Here is an 18,015-nt window from a genome sequence, read left to right as displayed (position 1 = left end):
AAGGCTTATTGGAGCCTTGTGTCACGCAATGGCGTTCCATTTCATCTGCCCCTCCAGGTCCGGGAAGATCTGATTTAACCTGGTGCAGAGTCTTCTCCCCATTTTAGATTAGATTAGATTAGATTACTTAGATTAGATTACATTTGCGACTCTGTTAGAACTATCCCTTGTTGCATGAGAGTTGGTCCTAGGCAGTTTGATATTCAGTAAAGCTCTAGGCTGTTTCTAGCTGCAGTTGGAAGTATGCGTGTCTCATTTTCAATTTTGTGAAGGACAGCCCCCCTGCCAGCTTTATGTGTAAACCCTCTATGTGAAAGATTGGGTATTTATCAAGCTGCAAAAAGCAATTTACCATTTGTTTAAGATCCCACAAAAGTGAACCGACACATTGGGTTTTGCAATTGGTTCGACTGGGTGCTGCTCATTTTGCAAACTGGACTGGTTTGATATTTCCTTCACTTTCTTGCCTTCTGATTTCAGTCTTGACTATTCCCCCTAAAGTAAATGGCACTGGGTGACCCTTTCAGAATCATGGGAATGCTTCCTAGTCAACATGCAAGGTAGCCTTGGCTCCTTTGATAGCCCTGAGACCTTCCTGAAAAATCGAGGTATAGTGGACAGTGAAGAGGGTTACCTCAGATTACAACAGGATCTTGACCAGGTGGGCCAATGGGCTGAGAAGTGGCAGATGGAGTTTAATTCAGATAAATGTGAGGTGCTGCATTTTGGGAAAGCAAATCTTAGCAGGACTTAATGGTAAGGTCCTAGGTAGTGTTGCTGAACAAAGAAACCTTGGAGTTCAGATTCATCGCTCCTTGAAAGTGGAGTCGCAGGTAGATAGGATAGTGAAGAAGGCATTTGGTATGCTTTCTTTTATTGGTCAGAGTATTGTGTACATGAGCTGGGAGGTCATGTTGTAGTTGTACAGGACATTGGTTAGGCCACTGTTGGAATATTGCATTGGAAACTTGAGAGGGTTCAGAAAAGATTTACAAGGATGTTGCCAAGGTTGGAGGATTTGAGCTTTAGGGAGAGGCTGAACAAGTTGGGGCTGTTTTCCCTGGAGCTTCGGAGGTTGAACATAGAACATAGAACATTACAGCGCAGTACAGGCCCTTCAGCCCTCAATGTTGCGCCAACCTGTCATACCAGGTGAGGGGTGACCATATAGAGCTTTACAAAATTATGAGGGGCATGGATAGGGTAAATAAGCAAAGTGTTTTCCCTGGGGTCAGGGAATCCAGAACTAGAGGACATAGGTTTAGGGTGAGAGGGGAAAGAAATAAAAGTGACCTAAGGGCCAACCTTTTTACACAGAGAGTGGTACAGGTATGGAATGAGCTGCCAGAGGATGTGGTAGAGGCTGGTACAATTGCGCCATTTAAGAGGCATTTGGATGGGTATATGAATAGGAAGAGTTTGGAGGGATATGGGCCGGGTTGCTGGCAGGTGGGACTAGATTGGGTTGGGATATCTGGTTGGCATGGAAGGGTTGGACCGAAGGGTCTGTTTCCATGCTGTACACCTTTATCACTCTTTTTAATTCGGACTTCACTTAGACTGCCAGTTTTTAATCGATAAAAGTTGGACCAATCAAGTTGAATCTTTCTCAACCCATTCTGCCCCATCTGGCTTGGGCCTGAGCCTTTCACAGTGGTAACTAATTATAGTCACATCTAATTATGGTTTTGTTCTAGGGTTTTGTTGTGGGCTGACCTAGAGTATGTCTGTTCAGGATATGTCCTGAGTGAGGCTATACAATTGCCTTCACTCATGTGGTGTCCCTCAGGCTCAGTCAGACTGACAAAGGTTTCCATTTCCATTGGAATACCCTGTAACTCATATGCTCCACTTGCTGCATTTCCAATGTTAAAGCCATTATGTTTCCTGCTTCAGTTTTGCTACAGCTAGTAGGCACTTTTGTATGGTTGCATCATTAATCCCACATACCAAATAGACTCTCAGCATCTCATTAAGGGTTAAACGAAAGTCACATGCCTCTGCCAGTCGTCTTAACCTCGAAAGTCCCAACACGGATCCCCCTGGTTCTTGAACTGCCGAGTAAAAATGGTAGTGACTTAGAATTAGAGGAGGCTTGGTGTTGTGTGATATTCTTTAACTAAATTCATCAACCCCTGACAGCTTTTAGTATCTGGTGCCTCAGGGGAAGATAGGCTCCTAATAACTGTAAGCTTCATTTTGGTAAGGCCTCATCTACTTGTTTACTTAGTTGGATTCATTTTACATGAATAATTAGATATGGTCTACCATGAGGCTTGATTTATTACCATTGAAACAGAAGACAGACACATACACAACTTTACAAAACCAGTCTTCCCTCTAACATGCCAAGTAACGTTCCAGTTCTTAAATGTCTATGCCCACACACCAATTTAAAATCTGCTTTGGGAGCGCAAGATGTTAAAAAGTGTATACTATCCTGATCAGAGCTGGTAGAACTAGAGTCAAAGCTGTCTTCCTGCTTTGACTAGTTATCTGGGTCATTTCTGAGTGCAGTGGCTTAGCAGTAGTTTGATGTAACAATGTAATTAGCATAATTTACATTGAGTTTCTTCCTCAGGAAGGGTATAACAAAAGACAGTGTTGCATATTATACTTTCTCTTATGGATTGAGCTGACCTTAGGAGCCGAGCTGTCTCAGAAATTCTATTGAAACTCAGACCTATTGTTCCACCCAAAACCTTGTAGTATTGTGTCAACAACCCATTCAATAGTCAATCAAGGTGAATGACTTATATATCTCTCTGTCTCTCGTTTGGTTCAACTTTTGACAGTGAATGCTGCAAACTTCCTGGCTTAATATCTCAGTTCCAGTGTCTCATTAGCACTTATTCAATATAATCAATCAAAGTAACTGGTTTGCATACCTTTCTGACTGAGCTGATCCAATTCCCAACAAACTGTTCAGTTGGCCAGTTTTCTCAGCCTGCAATTGAGTTCACCAATATTACTTTCAGCATCCCAAAAGAACTATTTTATTTATAAATGACATTCCACTACCTGCATAATTGAAAAAGTTGTAGGTCCATAAACTATCAGGATTGCTTGTTGCTTTTCATCTGCTCCAATGTCTTTTGCCTGGAAAAAGTTATGTATTCTTTCCACATCCTGGGTCCAGTCTTTGAAGGCAGAATTGAGTGAGTCAAACTTCTCAAATAATGCTTTGGAGATGCCGGTGTTGCACTGGGGTGTACAAAGTTAAAAATCGCACAGCACCAGGTTATAGTCCAACAGGTTTAATTGGAAGCACTAGCTTTCAGAGCACTGCTCCTTCGTCAGGTAGTGTCATGGAGAAAATGTAGAGAATCACCAGGAGACGTGGAGAGTTCTTCAAGGAGTAGGTCTTTTATTTGCAAACAAAAACCATGACATTCAGAAAGCAGATGCTTGAATGCCCACGAACCTCAGGGTCGATGGTTCTTTATTTTTTATATATCGTATTTTTGTTAGCTTATCAGCATGTCCAACTGTGTTAATCAACATTACCTCACTCCAGCTACACAATAAACCAGTGATGTTAGTTCCCATTATCTCTTTAGTTGCATCACTATAGTTTTTCCTACATTCTACTTAATGTTATTCTAACATCATGTTTAGATATTTTACTGTCAAGGGTCTCAAGCAGGCTGACTCTATTAACTACTAATTAGATATTTATTGTCAAGGGTCTCAAACATTTATTATTACAACCTGTTCCAAACCTGCCATAATGATATTTAGTAGGCGAGGCTGACTTTACTAACTGTGTTATTTCATCCCACCGTAGTGACCTTTCAACCTCAACCTTACTCGGCTGATTGGTGTAAGAGCATTCACTATTCTTATCCCATCCTGCCACAGTGACCTTTTGACTAATGTAGCATTCTGCAGACCCCTTGCAACAGATTGCCAGTGGTCTTCATGCTTTAACCCTTCCCATGCATTCATGCTCTTTATTTTCCATAGTGGTTGTGGAGAATAAGATTGTAAGACAGAGAATTTATAGCAAAAGTTTACAGTGTGATGTAACTGAAATTAGAAATTGAAAAATACCTGGATTATTTGCTACGTCTCTCATCTGTTAGAATGACCATGTTGGTTTCAGTTCTTTCATATGTAAATCGCAAAAAACTTTTTTAAAAGTTACATTATCAAGTGAACTTTAACAATTAGTGTCATGTTTGGGCCGAACCCCTGATGCTCCTGTTCTTATCTGTCAGCCAGGGCTTCCTGATAGTACCAGATTAACAGCCCCAGTCTATGAAGTCTACCTGGCTGACCCTGTTACAATCACTATGGTAACAAAATTGCCTGAGTGATAGGAAAGAGAGAATAATGGTCAATGGATATTTTTCAGGCTGGAGGAAAGCTTGTCGTGGAGTTCCTCAGTTGTCAGTATTCAGACCTTTGGAATTTAAGTTCATATTATTAATAACCTGGCATTTCTGACAGACATCTGAGACCTAATCTAAATGAAATTTTTTAATACTTTCCATTTTATTCTTTTGGACTTTATTAGCCAAGTTTGACTTGAGAAAGCATCCTTCAGATTAGAGAAGAGGTAACTTGTGAAACCTTTCATTGTTTGTTTTTGATTGGAAAGTTTACAGTGGCCCAAATCTAGTGCCGTCATGACCAAAACTGTGCTGGATTTGGAATTTTCACAGATTGTGGAACCAAATCCTCTCCAATGGCTTTCTTTGATAAATATGATAAAAGAAAATTAGTTTGTAGTTCACAGGATGGCAGAGTGTCACAGGCCCTCATAACTGTTGTATAAGGAAATAATATTAAAGGAATTAATATTCATGTTACATTGAGATCTCCTATTCTGTTGATATCACAGTGACCTCCACATGAGTTTTCATAGGGAGAAAATGTGGTGTGTACAGTTCCTAAGAGTCCAAGTAATTATGCTGAGTGGTTTTCCAAGTTGTACTTATTGCTATCATGCAGTATACCAACTTGTTAGCTAAAACAAAGCCTCTTCTTTAAAGGCTCTATGATGGTATCCTATACCCCAATCATTAGACAAGATTTAGACAAAAATAGAAAAAGTGGGATTTGTAAACTACCTGAAGCAGTACTTACTTCTGTTACAACCAAAGTTGGAGTTGTGTTTTGCCTGTCTCTAGACCTACCACTCCACTGCTCACAACAGAAGCTTAAGTGCTTTATCTAGTTACTGACATACTCAATTATATACTTAGGGTTAGAATAAAAGAACCAACAATCAGGTTTCTTTAATAAAGACCAAAATTACTGTTTTATTTTGAAAAACATGACAAAGATGTAAAGCTGATGAATGCATCATTTCAAATAGGGAAGTATAAATAATTACACATCTAAATAACACACCCACAACACACACACACACCCCAATTAACCAGAGAAAATAACCTATTATGCAGAGATTAATTTTGAATGTAACATTTTGGCTAATAATTGTGAATGGGAATAATTATTGATGGGGAAAGGATAAGGTATGAAATATTCAAGATGGCTTTCAATCAGCATCTTAGCACGCTGACACAGATATGACTAAATATGGCATGGTGGCTCAGTGGTTAACACTGCTGCCTCACAGCACCAGGGACCTGGGTTTGATCCCAGCCTCGGGTGACTGTCTGTGTGGAGTTTGCACATTCTCCCTGAATTTGCGTGGGTTTTCTCCACCAGTCCAAAGATGCAGGTTAAGGGAATTGGCCATGCTAAATTGCCCGTAATGTTTAAGGATTGTAGGTTAGGTGCATTTGTCAGGGGAAATGTAGAATAATAGGATAGGGGAATGGGTCTGGATGGGATACTCTTCGGAGGGTTAGTGTGGAGTTGTTGGGCTAAATGGCCTGTTTCCACGCTAGAGTGATTCTATGTCACTGCGACCTTTGTCACTGCGACCTTTGTAAATGCAATTTGTTCAGGAATTGTTAAGAGCTAAATGTCTTTTCAACAGAACAACAAGCTGAGTTTTACCAATTTCACACTGTACTTTCCACAAGGGTTTTCTCAGAACAGCAGAGGTAGCTAGGTAGCTTCTCCCTGTCAACAGGCTTAATCCCAACTGAACTCCAGACAAAGTCCAAATAATTCTTAATTCCTGACAGTTATAAGTCTATGCATGTGCCTTCCAGTTAATTAGTTCAAGCTATTATGTTAAGGCATGTGACTACGCAGAACTATCTTTTAAAATATATTTTGTTCTCCTTTCAGAGACCCTTTCTAAAAGAAACAGTTTGGGTGTTTCTCTAACCTTTTCAAATGTATCAGTGTCCCCAATGCTTTAACTACAAAAATTCAAAAAATGAAACATCTTCATAAAATACTGAAACACACATTGGTAAAGGTGACAGACACCACAAGGTGCCAGTAAAGGTAATCAGAGTAATACTACAAAACCATTATCTGCCGAAACATTGAACATTTATAAGTTTTGGTAGTACAAATTTTTAAAAATTGACTTATCTAACAAAGGAGTGATTCTTACAAGTATAGAGTGCTTCAATTGGACAGCAGGAACAGAGATAGGCAAAAGTGAGGACTGCAGATGCGGGAAACCAGAGTTTAGATCAGAGTGGTGCTGGAAAAGCACAGCAGTTCAGGCAGCATCCGAGGACACTTTTCCAGCACCACTCTGATCTAAAAACTGCAGTAACAGAGACAGAGAGCAATGGCTGACTTCAGATCTTCTTCCCTCGAAAGCAGCTAGAAATGTTATAATTGGAATATTCTTGCTGATGGAAAAGGTAGCTTTGTGGCTAGAGAATGGAGATGGCCAGAGGGAGACAGAGCTGGTCCTAAGGGTAAACAAATCTCAATGTGGCACAGTGGCTCAGTAGTTAGCTCTGCTGCCTCACAGTGCCAGGGACACTGTCTGTGTGGAATTTGCACATTCTCCCTGTGTCTGCAGGGACTTCCTCTGGATGCTCCAGTTTACTCCCACTATCAAAAGATGTGTAAGTTATGTGAATTGGTCATGCTAAATTGTCCATAGTGTTCAGGGATGCCTAGGTTAGGTGCATACGTCAGAGAAAATGTAGAGTACAGTAATCAGGTGGGGGAATGGGTCTGAGTGGTTGCTGTTTGGAGGGTCAAAGTGGACTTGGTGGGCCAAATAGAGCTTAAAAATGTGTTGCTAGAAAAGCGCAGCAGGTCAGGCAGCATCAAAGGAGCAGGAGAATCGACGTTTCGGGCATAAGCCCTTCTTCAGGACTGTTTCCACACTGTAGGGATTCTATGAAATGAATTCAATAATTTTGTTTTCTGGAATCAGGCTCAGAACAGTGTCTTCCTTCTTCTGTTCACTTTGCTTTAGGAAAGGCATCTGGGAGAAAACTGTCTGGTTTTTGACAGCTGGTTTTCAGTCGTTGAAACGTTGCTTGTACTTGCAGCTTAGACTTAATTTGAACTTTTCTCTGACTATTTGGAACAGACTCCATTATATGTTTGTTTGAAAAAGACAAGGTAATTCAATGTGTATGAACATTGCTATACAATGCTGTGTTACAACAGATCACTAATGTTGTTGTTATCTCATCACAGATGCTATAAAGGAAAGGAAGATGACATCGAGAGCACAGCAGACATCAGCACCTTTTGTGGCGAAGACTGGGCTGACCCTGCTGAAGGAATGCTGTGGATTTACCTGTTCCATCATGTAAAAGTCAAAAGGTTTTAAGAAAACCCTGAATATTTTGGATCTCTGCAGCAGTGTTCTTAGGATAAAATATTTCAGTGATAGCTCATTCTGCAACAGATGAATTAAAGATATTTGTGTAAAGCTACATTCTACTCAAGTCATACAGCATGGAAACAGACCCTTAGGTCCAACTCATCCATGCCAACCAGATATCCCAACCCAATCTAGACCCACTTGCCAGTGCCCAGCCCATATCCCTCCAAACCCTTCCTATTCATATATCCATCCAGATGCCTTTAAATGTTGCAATTGTACCGGCCTCCATCACTTCCTCTGGCAGCTCATTCCATATACGCACCACCCTCTGCATGAAAAAATTGCCCCTCAGGTCTCTTAATATCCCGTCTCACCCTAAACCTATGCCCTCTAGTTCTGGACTCCCCCACCCCAGGAAAAAAACATTGTCTGTCTAACCTAACCATGCTCTTCATGATTTTATAAATCTCTATAAGGTCACTCCTCAGCCTCTGACACTCCAGGGAAAATAGGCCAGCCTATTAAACCTCTCCCTATAACTCAAATCCTCCAACCCTGGTAACATCCTTATAAATCTTTTCTGAACCTGTTCAAATTTCACAACATCCTTCCGATAGGAATACGAGAATTGCACACAATATTCCAGAAGTGGCCTAACCAATGTCCTGTACAGCTGCAACATGACCTCCCAACTCCTGTACTCAATATTCTGACCAATGAAGGAAAGCATACCTTCGCTATCCTATCTACCTACGACTCTACTTTCAAGGAGTTATGAATCTGCACTCCAAGGTCTCTTTGTTCACGTAGCAATGTAATGTATTTATGGAATTCACAGTCAGTGACCTAGGAACAGGAGTACACTGTCCTGTTATTCAATTAGGTTATGGCTGATCTTTATCTCAACTCCATTTTCCATTTATTCCCTACCCCTTGAGACTCAGAGTCATTGAATCATCGAGATGTGCAGCGTGGAGACAGACCGTTCGGTCCAACCTGTCCATGCCGACCAGATATCCTAATCTAATCTAGTCACATTTGCCAGCACTCGGCCCATATCTCTCTCATACCCTCCAGATGCCTTTTAAGTACTATAATCGTACTAGCCTCCATCACTTCCTCTGACAGTTCAGTCCATACACACACAACCCTCTGTGTGAAAAAGATGCCCCTTAGGTTCCTTTTATATCTTTCCCCTCTCACCCTAAACAAATGCCGTCTAGTTCTATTTAATAAAAATCTGTCAGTCTGTCTTGGAAATTTCAGATGACCTAGCATCCACAAAATTTTGGTTGAGAAAGTTTTAAAATTCTTTGTGACACAATCCTGATTTCACTCCTAAATGACCGAGAGCCATTGTTAATGTTGGTACCTTTTGTTTGGATTCTTTCACAAGAGTATTTACTCCATCACTTACCATTCAAACAACTCAACTACATCACTCAACCTTCTAGAATCCAAGAGATAAAAGCAACTCTTATGCAATCTGTCTACACATTCTAACCCTTTAAAACCTGTCATCATTCTAGTCAATCCCTTATAACCCAGTCGACCTTTCCTGTGGTATGGGTTTGCAAAACTATACAAAGTACTACAGATGGCCATGGCTCCAACAGAAACATAATTTACTCCATTTCATATTTCAAACCCTTACAGAGGAGCACCAACATTCCTTTCAACTTTATATGATTTTTCTTTATGTGTGTAGATTAACCTTTAGTGAAGTATCTACCTAGGGACCAAATCCCTTTTTTCCTTCATAGTTCCTAATGTATTTCCCAATGTTAAGTCTGTCTGTCACAATTTCCCTGCATTCTTGCTTTATTTATGTCCCTTTGAAACTTACTGTGTCTCCATGCTCTCCAAATTTAAATATAGAAGTTTCTAATTTGATGTAACTGCTGAAAAGCTAAGTCTCTGATACAGACCTGTGGTGAACACCATCTGACCCAATCTGTCAATCAAAGTATACTTTATTTAACTTTGCTACATAGTTCCTATCTCCTAACCAATTAATAATCCATGTTACCCTCAGAAGAAGGGTAGGGGGCAATACCTAATGTAGTCACAGTAACAATTGTAAATTACTGGGAGACGGTTTACTAATGGCCTTGTCTTCCCTGTTGGGCTACAATCACCTACCTTCTTAGACTTTGTACTTGGTTGAAATTGATAATGAATTTCTTCTTCTGTATTCTTCTGACCCCTTTAAGTACCCTCCTGCTTTTTAGATGCTGTAGTCTTATAGCATTTCTAATGACCTCCATCCTAGGAAGAATATAGCATGATTATAGTTGGGTCCAAGTGACAAGAAGGAGTACCACTCTGATGCCCCCATTCCAGTACGTGAAAATCCAAGCCTTTTAGACCTGGGATGTAATTGCTATTATTTACCTTGGTGTAATAGTCTTTATACCTGCGTCAAATCAAGTTCTGTATACACCATTCATAAGTTGCATACACACAGTGTTTGTTCCTGCTCATGTTTGCACATGATTTTGATGAACATCACCAGGATGGTTAAAAGAATTTGGTATCTCCTAATAGTCTCTCACGTTTTTCCATGCACCTCACATGGACATTCTTAACAAACTTTAAATAGCTTCATTGCATTAAAATAATAGGTAAATAGAGGGTCAACAGGGTGAGTGGCGAATACATACCTTTCGAGAATCTCTGCTTATTTTCCTTTTAAGAGTCACTTGGGAATATTTGTGTTTAATTCAGATTACAGCAACAGAGCAAACTGAAAGCTATTGAGCAAAGTGATCGAAATGCAGAGTGCTCACCAATGTTTCAAGACCATGTCATCTCCACTTCCATTGCAATATTTTAATACATCTGTTTCGGTGGTACTGCCCAATAAAGTACACCGAAAAGCAATGTAGATTAAAAAGCAATTAGCAACTATAAATACCACACATGGTTGAGTGCTTACCATTTATTTATTGAGATATTGTGTCCTTTAATTAGAATCTGACCTCTGCTTTATCAGGCAGAACATTCCAAATCCAAGCTACTCAATGCAAATTTAAAACATTTTATGGTTTTGAGGTTGTTAAATAGTCTCTTCAGTGTGGGCGCAGCAGAAAGATATTGGCTCAATGCAAGTGTGCTGGTTGTTTTGAAGAACAATTTAGTTACTCCATCTGCTCACACCTCAGTAGGTGATCTCTGAGCAAGAGGTTCATAACCAACTCTGAGATGAATGTTGGTAATTCTGGTGATGCATGATCTTTGCAAACAATGATTATCCAACACTATATGTTCTAAGGGAATGGCCTCTTTTCTTTAAGTATTAAAACCACAGTTTGATGGGTTATTAGTTTAATTTGATAAGCCAGATAATTGTGCACCAACATGTATTACACTGCAAATTTTTGACACTCTGAACCCTCTCCCAATCCCTGATCCTGAATAATTTGTGTGATACATAATCGGGTAAATTACTTTATGTTAAATAAAAAGGACAGATGGAGAACAAACTCATATCTCAGACTAGGTGAAAATAATGACTGCAGATGCTGGAGATTAGAGTCGAGAGTGTGGTGCTGGAAAAGCACAGCAGATCAGGCACCATGCTAGGAGCAGGAGAGTCACTGTTTCGGGCAAAAGCCCTACCTCAGGAATGATCCTGATGATGGGCTTTTGCCCGAATGTCAACTGTCCTGCTCCTTGGATGCTGCCTGACCTGCTTTGCTTTTCCAGCATCACACTCTCGACTCTAATGTCACACTGTGGAATTACCAACAGACTTCAAAATTGAAACAACTAATTTTTATTATAACGTGTTTCATTGCTTGATGCAAAACCAATAACCATTCAATAATTTGCCATGAAAAAGTACACAAAAGATTTAATCTATTATGAATAGCTACAATGAAGGATAGATACTTCACTGAATGGGTTGCCATTTACTTTTACAACTTTTTGGCTTCACATTGGTATCTGATGTGGAACATGTACCATGTCTGATTACCCAGTCTTGTGCTTTTGAACTTATTCCATTCAGTCCAATACCCAAGGTGCATAACAATAAACAAAATTTATCTTTCATGCAAGTTGTAGATTAAATTTTGTCAGGCACTTAATGACATGATACTTCATGCATTTTTGTATTATGATTCGTGCACTATTGCTCAGTTTTTTTGGGGGGTGGGGGCTCTGTCATGTTGTACTTTATCAAACTGTAAAAGAAGTGTTTTATTTTCTATATTTATACTTTTTCCATTGGTATATAAATTTTGATTGATGTACATTCTACCCCTCATTTCCTCCCAATTTCACAAGATATCGCTATTGCAGGCTACAAACTGCATTCTTCTCTTATATTGAGTGTAATTCAAGGTGACATGCAGTAAAACTGACTCGGAAGCAGATCAGCACAATTGCATTCTCTAGTAAATGTATCTTGTATTTAGAAGTGTTTTAAACGTTCAAAACATTGTAAGACATTACATTATTATGCCTGCTGTGCAGCTTGGTCTTGTTTAAAATGGTACATTTCCTATGTCCAGGAGATATAGCTAGTGAATTCCAATGGTGTTTTGTGTAAATGTAGTGTTAAGTATGTGAAATAATGTACATTGTTTAAATCTGCCTGCAGAGTATTATAATGTGATAGTGCCTTGATTTTGCAGGAGTTCAAGTGTGGAGTTATTTGAAATGCACAACTGCTTTTATTCACAAATGGAATGCTGAATCTGCAGAAATAATTGGATGGTTATAAGTGATATGCATGGTGGTGATCCAACTAAGGGCAATTACATAATGCTGTAAACCATTAAGACAAATATGTAATTATTCCTTTGTTACCTGAATGCTAAGATTGCTTAACTGCCTGAAAATTGTTTGCAACTTAATATATCTTATATTGCTTAGATTTTGTTTTCCATCATTGCCTGTTGTTACTGTTGCACTTGCTGCTACTGATGTTCAGGCAAAAGATTGAAAATCTCACAGTATATCACAGTATTTCTGATAGTGAATCACAAATAAAGTTATCACTTTATTAAAGTTAAAAATCACACAACATCAGATTATAGTCCAACAGATTTATTTGGAAACACTAGTTTTTGGAGTTCTGCTCAGGTAGCTGTGGAGCAGGATCATAAGACACAGAATTTATAGCAAAAGATTACAGTGCCATGCAACTGAAACAATATAATGAACAAACCTAGATTGCTGTTAAGTCTTTCATCTTTTAGAACGGGTTGCAGGTTTTGGTTCATTAATATGTAAATCCCGGAACTCCTTTTAGAACATAGAAAAGTACAGCACAGAACAGGCCCTTTGGTCCACAATGTTGAGATAACTCACATTCTTGAAATAACTTAAGGTTTTACGCACACACAATCTTACATACTCACGCAGACCCTCTCTCATACACATGCTCTCTCTCATACACACCCCACACTAACACCCACGAACGCACCCTCTCACAGCCTTATACTCTATCACACTCACACACACATTCCACCAAGCATGCACACAAGCAAACACACACTCTCTCACATGCACTCACACTCACATGCACACATTCATACTCTCCCTCTCTCATGCACGCACGCACACACACAGTCTATGGGATGAATTTGCATTTGCAGACACATTGTATTTTGTGCAAAAAGCACACAATCTGCAGGCAGTCAATCCATGTAACATTTTATAAATTCCTACTTTGGAAATAGAACCAATCTGACTCAAGACTGGAATACAAACAGACTCTAAACTCACACCTTTAATACATTGCTGAGCTGAGATGTCATTTTTTAAAATAAAACCTTAAATTATGTCAAGAATATGACGTAAATGAAGTTCGGGGATTTTCATAATAACCAAAATCTGCAATCCATTTTAAAAGATGGAAGACCATTAAGATCTTAAGACCACTAAGAAATTGCTGGTGGGCGGCACGGTGGCACAGTGGTTAGCACTGCTGCCTCACAGCGCCAGAGACCCGCCTCAGGCGACTCTCTGTGTGGAGTTTACACGTTCTCCCCGTGTCTGCGTGGGTTTCCTCCGGGTGCTCCGGTTTCCTCCCACAGTCCAAAGATGTGCAGGTCAGGTGAATTGGCCATGCTAAATTGCCCGTGGTGTTAGGTAAGGGGTAGATGTAGGGGTATGGGTGGGTTGCGCTTCGGCGGGGTGGTGTGGACTTGTTGGGCCGAAGGGCCTGTTTCCACACTGTAAGTAATCTAATCTAAAAAAAATTCTGTGTCTTATGTCCTGCTCCACAGCTACCTGATGAAGGAGCAGTGCTCTGAAAGCTAATGTTTCCAAATAAACCTGTTGGACTATAACCTGGTGCTGTGTGATCTTTTACTTTATCCACCCCAGTCTAACACTGGCACATTCACATCATCACTTTATTAAAGGAATATAATAATTCCCAGGACTGAGAAGAAGAATAACTCACCAACATTAATTCAGCATAATTTTATAACTGGGATTGTTTTACACAGTCATTTTGTACCAATATGTTCAAAACATTAAAATGTTCTTGCATTGGATAAATTTAGCCCTTATACATCCATTACACATCTCTTATAAAATGAAGATGGAGATCTATGGGCAACTGATTTTTCTGTTTCTCATGTTCCTGCTGCTCAGAAGGTAGAGTGCATTTCAAAAATACTTCATTTGTAATAACCTGAGTTGGCTTATATTTCCAGCCATTCCTCCAAGACCTTGTACCTGATATGGACCAATGCTAAGGTAATGGAGAGGAAATTCAGAGCTGTTCAAAATCTTTCAAACCTGAAACATTGTGAATGGCCACTGTCATCAAGGTTTTCTGATTGTTGTCCAAAATGGTAACAGATTTCCATCAGAAACCCTTGTACTTGGAAGAAAACCAGGGCCTATTTTTGATCCTGTTGTCTTCACTTTCTATTCTTTCCTGACTAGGTAGAGTTTGGGTTTAGAGGCCATTCATCTGGATACCTCATGAAATGAATACCTTTCTAACACTGAAGGAATAAAATGACGTGATAGAGCCATGATTGCCCTCATCTCTCTTATTACAGTGTCCCTGGTGTGTACTAAATTTTAGGTACAGCAAAACAAGAAAATCAGCCCATTATCTTTTGTCTTGGTAATTCCAGTAACAATGTAACAGTAGTTATGTCTTTGACTATTAATGTTAATTCTTACTGCTAGTAATAATAAATGGTTTTGAACTATAGGCACTGCGTTAATGTTTTTTAAAAATTTAACTGATAAAGTAAGTGCAATATCCCACCATCTCTGAAACCTGCTAATGAATCCAGTGTATACGGATAGTTTTCTACCTTTTCACCTTCCTGTCTGTATCCTCTGAGATGAGTTTAGGATAGCTGGGGACAAAAACCCAAATTTTTTGGGGAAAGAAAATGGTTGCAGAAGGAATAGGTCATCTTGTGCTTTCTGGGGCAAAGTCATCTTGGAATCTGCAGTAAGAAAATGGAATTGAACTATAATCAGGAGTCTGCAAAATATCAGCTTTGCTACCAGTTTGAAATGCTTTTCCAAACTGCTTTGGGGGTGGTAACATCGTGATAAGAGGAGACTGAAACCAATCTGACCATCTGCACAAACCAAACAGCTCTTTGGACATTGACCAACTTGCTTTCTTAATGAGAATTGTGTTTAGTTTTGTAGAAGATGGGATTCCATCTAAACATGCAATTCAATTTTTGTTATCCTCACTGGAATACTAAAAGAGTGCCTTGTCAGTGGAGAAATTCATTAGTCTTTGCTGAGATACCTCTCAGATAAATATGTAATAAGTAGTTTTGTCTGTATGGGGAGACATATCAGGAAGTGTAAACTAATGAGTGAAAACTTGGTAAATTTGGTTTTATTGAAATTCCTTAATTGGTGACTGACTCATTTTCCAGACTAAACAATAAACAGGTGAAATTACAGCATAGTATATATTTTCAATTGTCAATTGCTATAGCATAGAAGGCGGACATTATGGCCATCACATTCATGCTAACTCTTTGCTACAGCAATCCAAAATTAGCTCACCTGCCCTGTTCTCTTCTAATAGACAATCAAATGTTTGCAAATTTCCTAAAAAGACATATTTCCTGCGGGGAACACGACTACAACATTATTTTCTTTTTGTCTAAATGTTTGGGAATAAATAATTAGGAATGAATAAACAATTGGGAATGAATAATTGAATTCAATTTAGTCAGAGAACATCCAAAGTTATGATGAAATGGTCCTGAATGTGTTGTGTGTTTCAAGATTTGAAGTTTTAATTTTATCGCTTTCCTTAAAAACAGATTTTATGATTTTGCTTCAAAAGCCAGGAAGTGGAAGTTTTGGCTGAAAACAATGTAAGTTGAGGTAAATTTCAACTTATCTCTAGAGAGCAAAACTGCATTTCAGTTAGGATATCTGAAAAAAATTGCCAAATTTTCCTTTTATCATGTGGTTCTATATTGCTTGTGCATCCTGCATTAGGTTTTACCTTCATTAGATCAAAAGAAACTTCGATCTTAAATCTAACTGTGTACAATCTCTGACACATCTAGTGAATACAATACCAAAACCTTACTTTGTATAATCATTGAAAAGAAAAAAAACTGTCAACTGTTTGCTCAGCATCAGCTGAAAATTTGGAAAAGATTTAATTGTGATTTGCAGATGCCGGTGTTACACTGGGGTGGACAAAGTTAAGAATCACACAACACCAGTCCAATAGGTTTAATTGGAAGCACTAGCTTTCGGAGCGCTGCTCCACAACCACCTGATGAAGGAACGGTGCTCCAAAAGCTAGCGCTTCCAATTAAACCTGTTGGACTATAACCTGGTGTTGTGTGATTTTTAACAAAAGATTTAAAAGTAACTTCACCATTATTGCAGTTCTTTGTTGAGGCACCTTATGTTTATCAATAGATGGAGAATACTTGAAGAGCATATAACAAGCCCTGTCATACAGGAGGATTTAATAAGATAGTAGGCTATACATGATTCAGTATGTAGTGTACAAAGGATACATAGTGACTGTTATTTTTAGTTTTATAAGTTACATGAATCTTTGAGAGTTATATTCAACAGCAGAACGCATGTTATAGAACTGATCATTAGCCATATGTTCTGTGAACAAATTGAAGAAAGAAGCAGTACCCTCAGAAACAAAATGTCTGCTTTGATGAGAGATGTAAAAAGGCCTACAGAGAGAATTGATTCCCTCAAGGAGGAATGTGCATAGGAGGGAGAAAAATGCATTATTAATGAGGAGTTAAGGAGCTCAATAAACCAGCATCAAATTTAAGTGGAAGTATTTTTATTCAAACCAGATCTAAGGAAAGATTTTTCTTTTCAATGATTATACAAAATAAGGTTTTATTATTGTGTTCACTAGATGTGTCAGAGATTGTACGCAGTTAGATTTAAAATTGAAGTTTCTTTTGATCTAATGAAGGTAAAAACTAATGCAATGCTTGCTTGTAACTTATTTGGCTGTGGTCATTTCTATAAAATTAAATGTAGTTTGTCCAAACAAAATAGCTTTGGTAAAAGGTCACATATACAGAAAGATATAAATTGGGAGCAAAAGTGGGACAGTTGGCCCTTTGAATCTGCTTCTTCATTTGGTGACATATTGTCTGATCTAATTGTGGTCTCTCCTTTCCCCCCATTAACCCATTCAACACCCTTGTCAGTCAAATATCTTTCAGCTCAACATTAAATATATGCAAGGACACAGCCTTCTGTGCTCTCTTGGGAAGAGAATTTCACAGACTAGTCCATCTGAGAGAAAACTTTAAATTGAAAATTATTTTTAATCTGTTTACCTAGTTCTAGCCCCATCTCTAATTGGAAACATCTGTCAAGCCCCCTCAGGCAAATGTCTTTACTTTTAAAGTCAGGACCCTTGAAATAAATGGCCACATTCCATTGGCCTTGCTAATCACTTGCTGCAGCTACATGCTAATTTGTTGTGATTCATGCACCAGGACACCCAGATCCCTCTGTACCCAACATTCTGCAGTCACTCTCCATTTAGGTGGTGTTCTGCTTTTCTATTCTTCCTACCAAAATGAACAGGTTCACATTTTTTCACAATATATTCCATCTGCTCCTGCTCACTTAACCTACCTGGATTCCTTATCAGACTCCTATCCCCTCTTTGCAAATTATTCTCCTACTTACCTTTGTGTCATCAGTGACTTTAAAAACATGTATTTGATCCCTTCATCTAAGCCATTGATATAGATTGTAAGTGGTTGAGATCCCAGCAAAGATCACTATGATACTCCACTTGGCAATCTGAAAATGACTCAGTTATCAGTTCACTCTGTTTCCTGCTAGCTAACCAATTTTCTATCCAAATTAGTATTATT

The 18,015-nt window shown here is 38.9% G+C and overlaps 1 protein-coding gene across 2 annotated transcripts in view; it reads left to right on the top strand.

The window, feature by feature from the left end:
• LOC140463908 (bMERB domain-containing protein 1-like) overlaps positions 1-14,858 on the top strand; it is a 73,620-nt gene extending 58,762 nt beyond the window's left edge. For both annotated transcript variants that reach the window (XM_072558377.1, XM_072558376.1), the window contains one exon: positions 7,540-14,858. In XM_072558377.1, coding sequence (XP_072414478.1) covers positions 7,540-7,675 — 136 coding nt within the window. In that variant the 3' untranslated portion in view covers positions 7,676-14,858. The remainder of the gene's footprint in view (positions 1-7,539) is intronic.
• The last annotated feature ends 3,157 nt before the right edge of the window (positions 14,859-18,015 follow it).

This window comes from Chiloscyllium punctatum, chromosome 39 (genome assembly GCF_047496795.1).
Source record: "Chiloscyllium punctatum isolate Juve2018m chromosome 39, sChiPun1.3, whole genome shotgun sequence".
NCBI classification, from domain to species: Eukaryota; Metazoa; Chordata; class Chondrichthyes; order Orectolobiformes; family Hemiscylliidae; genus Chiloscyllium; species Chiloscyllium punctatum.
The sequence above is the reverse complement of the archived record's forward strand: the minus strand, read 5'-3'. Positions and strand labels throughout refer to the sequence as shown.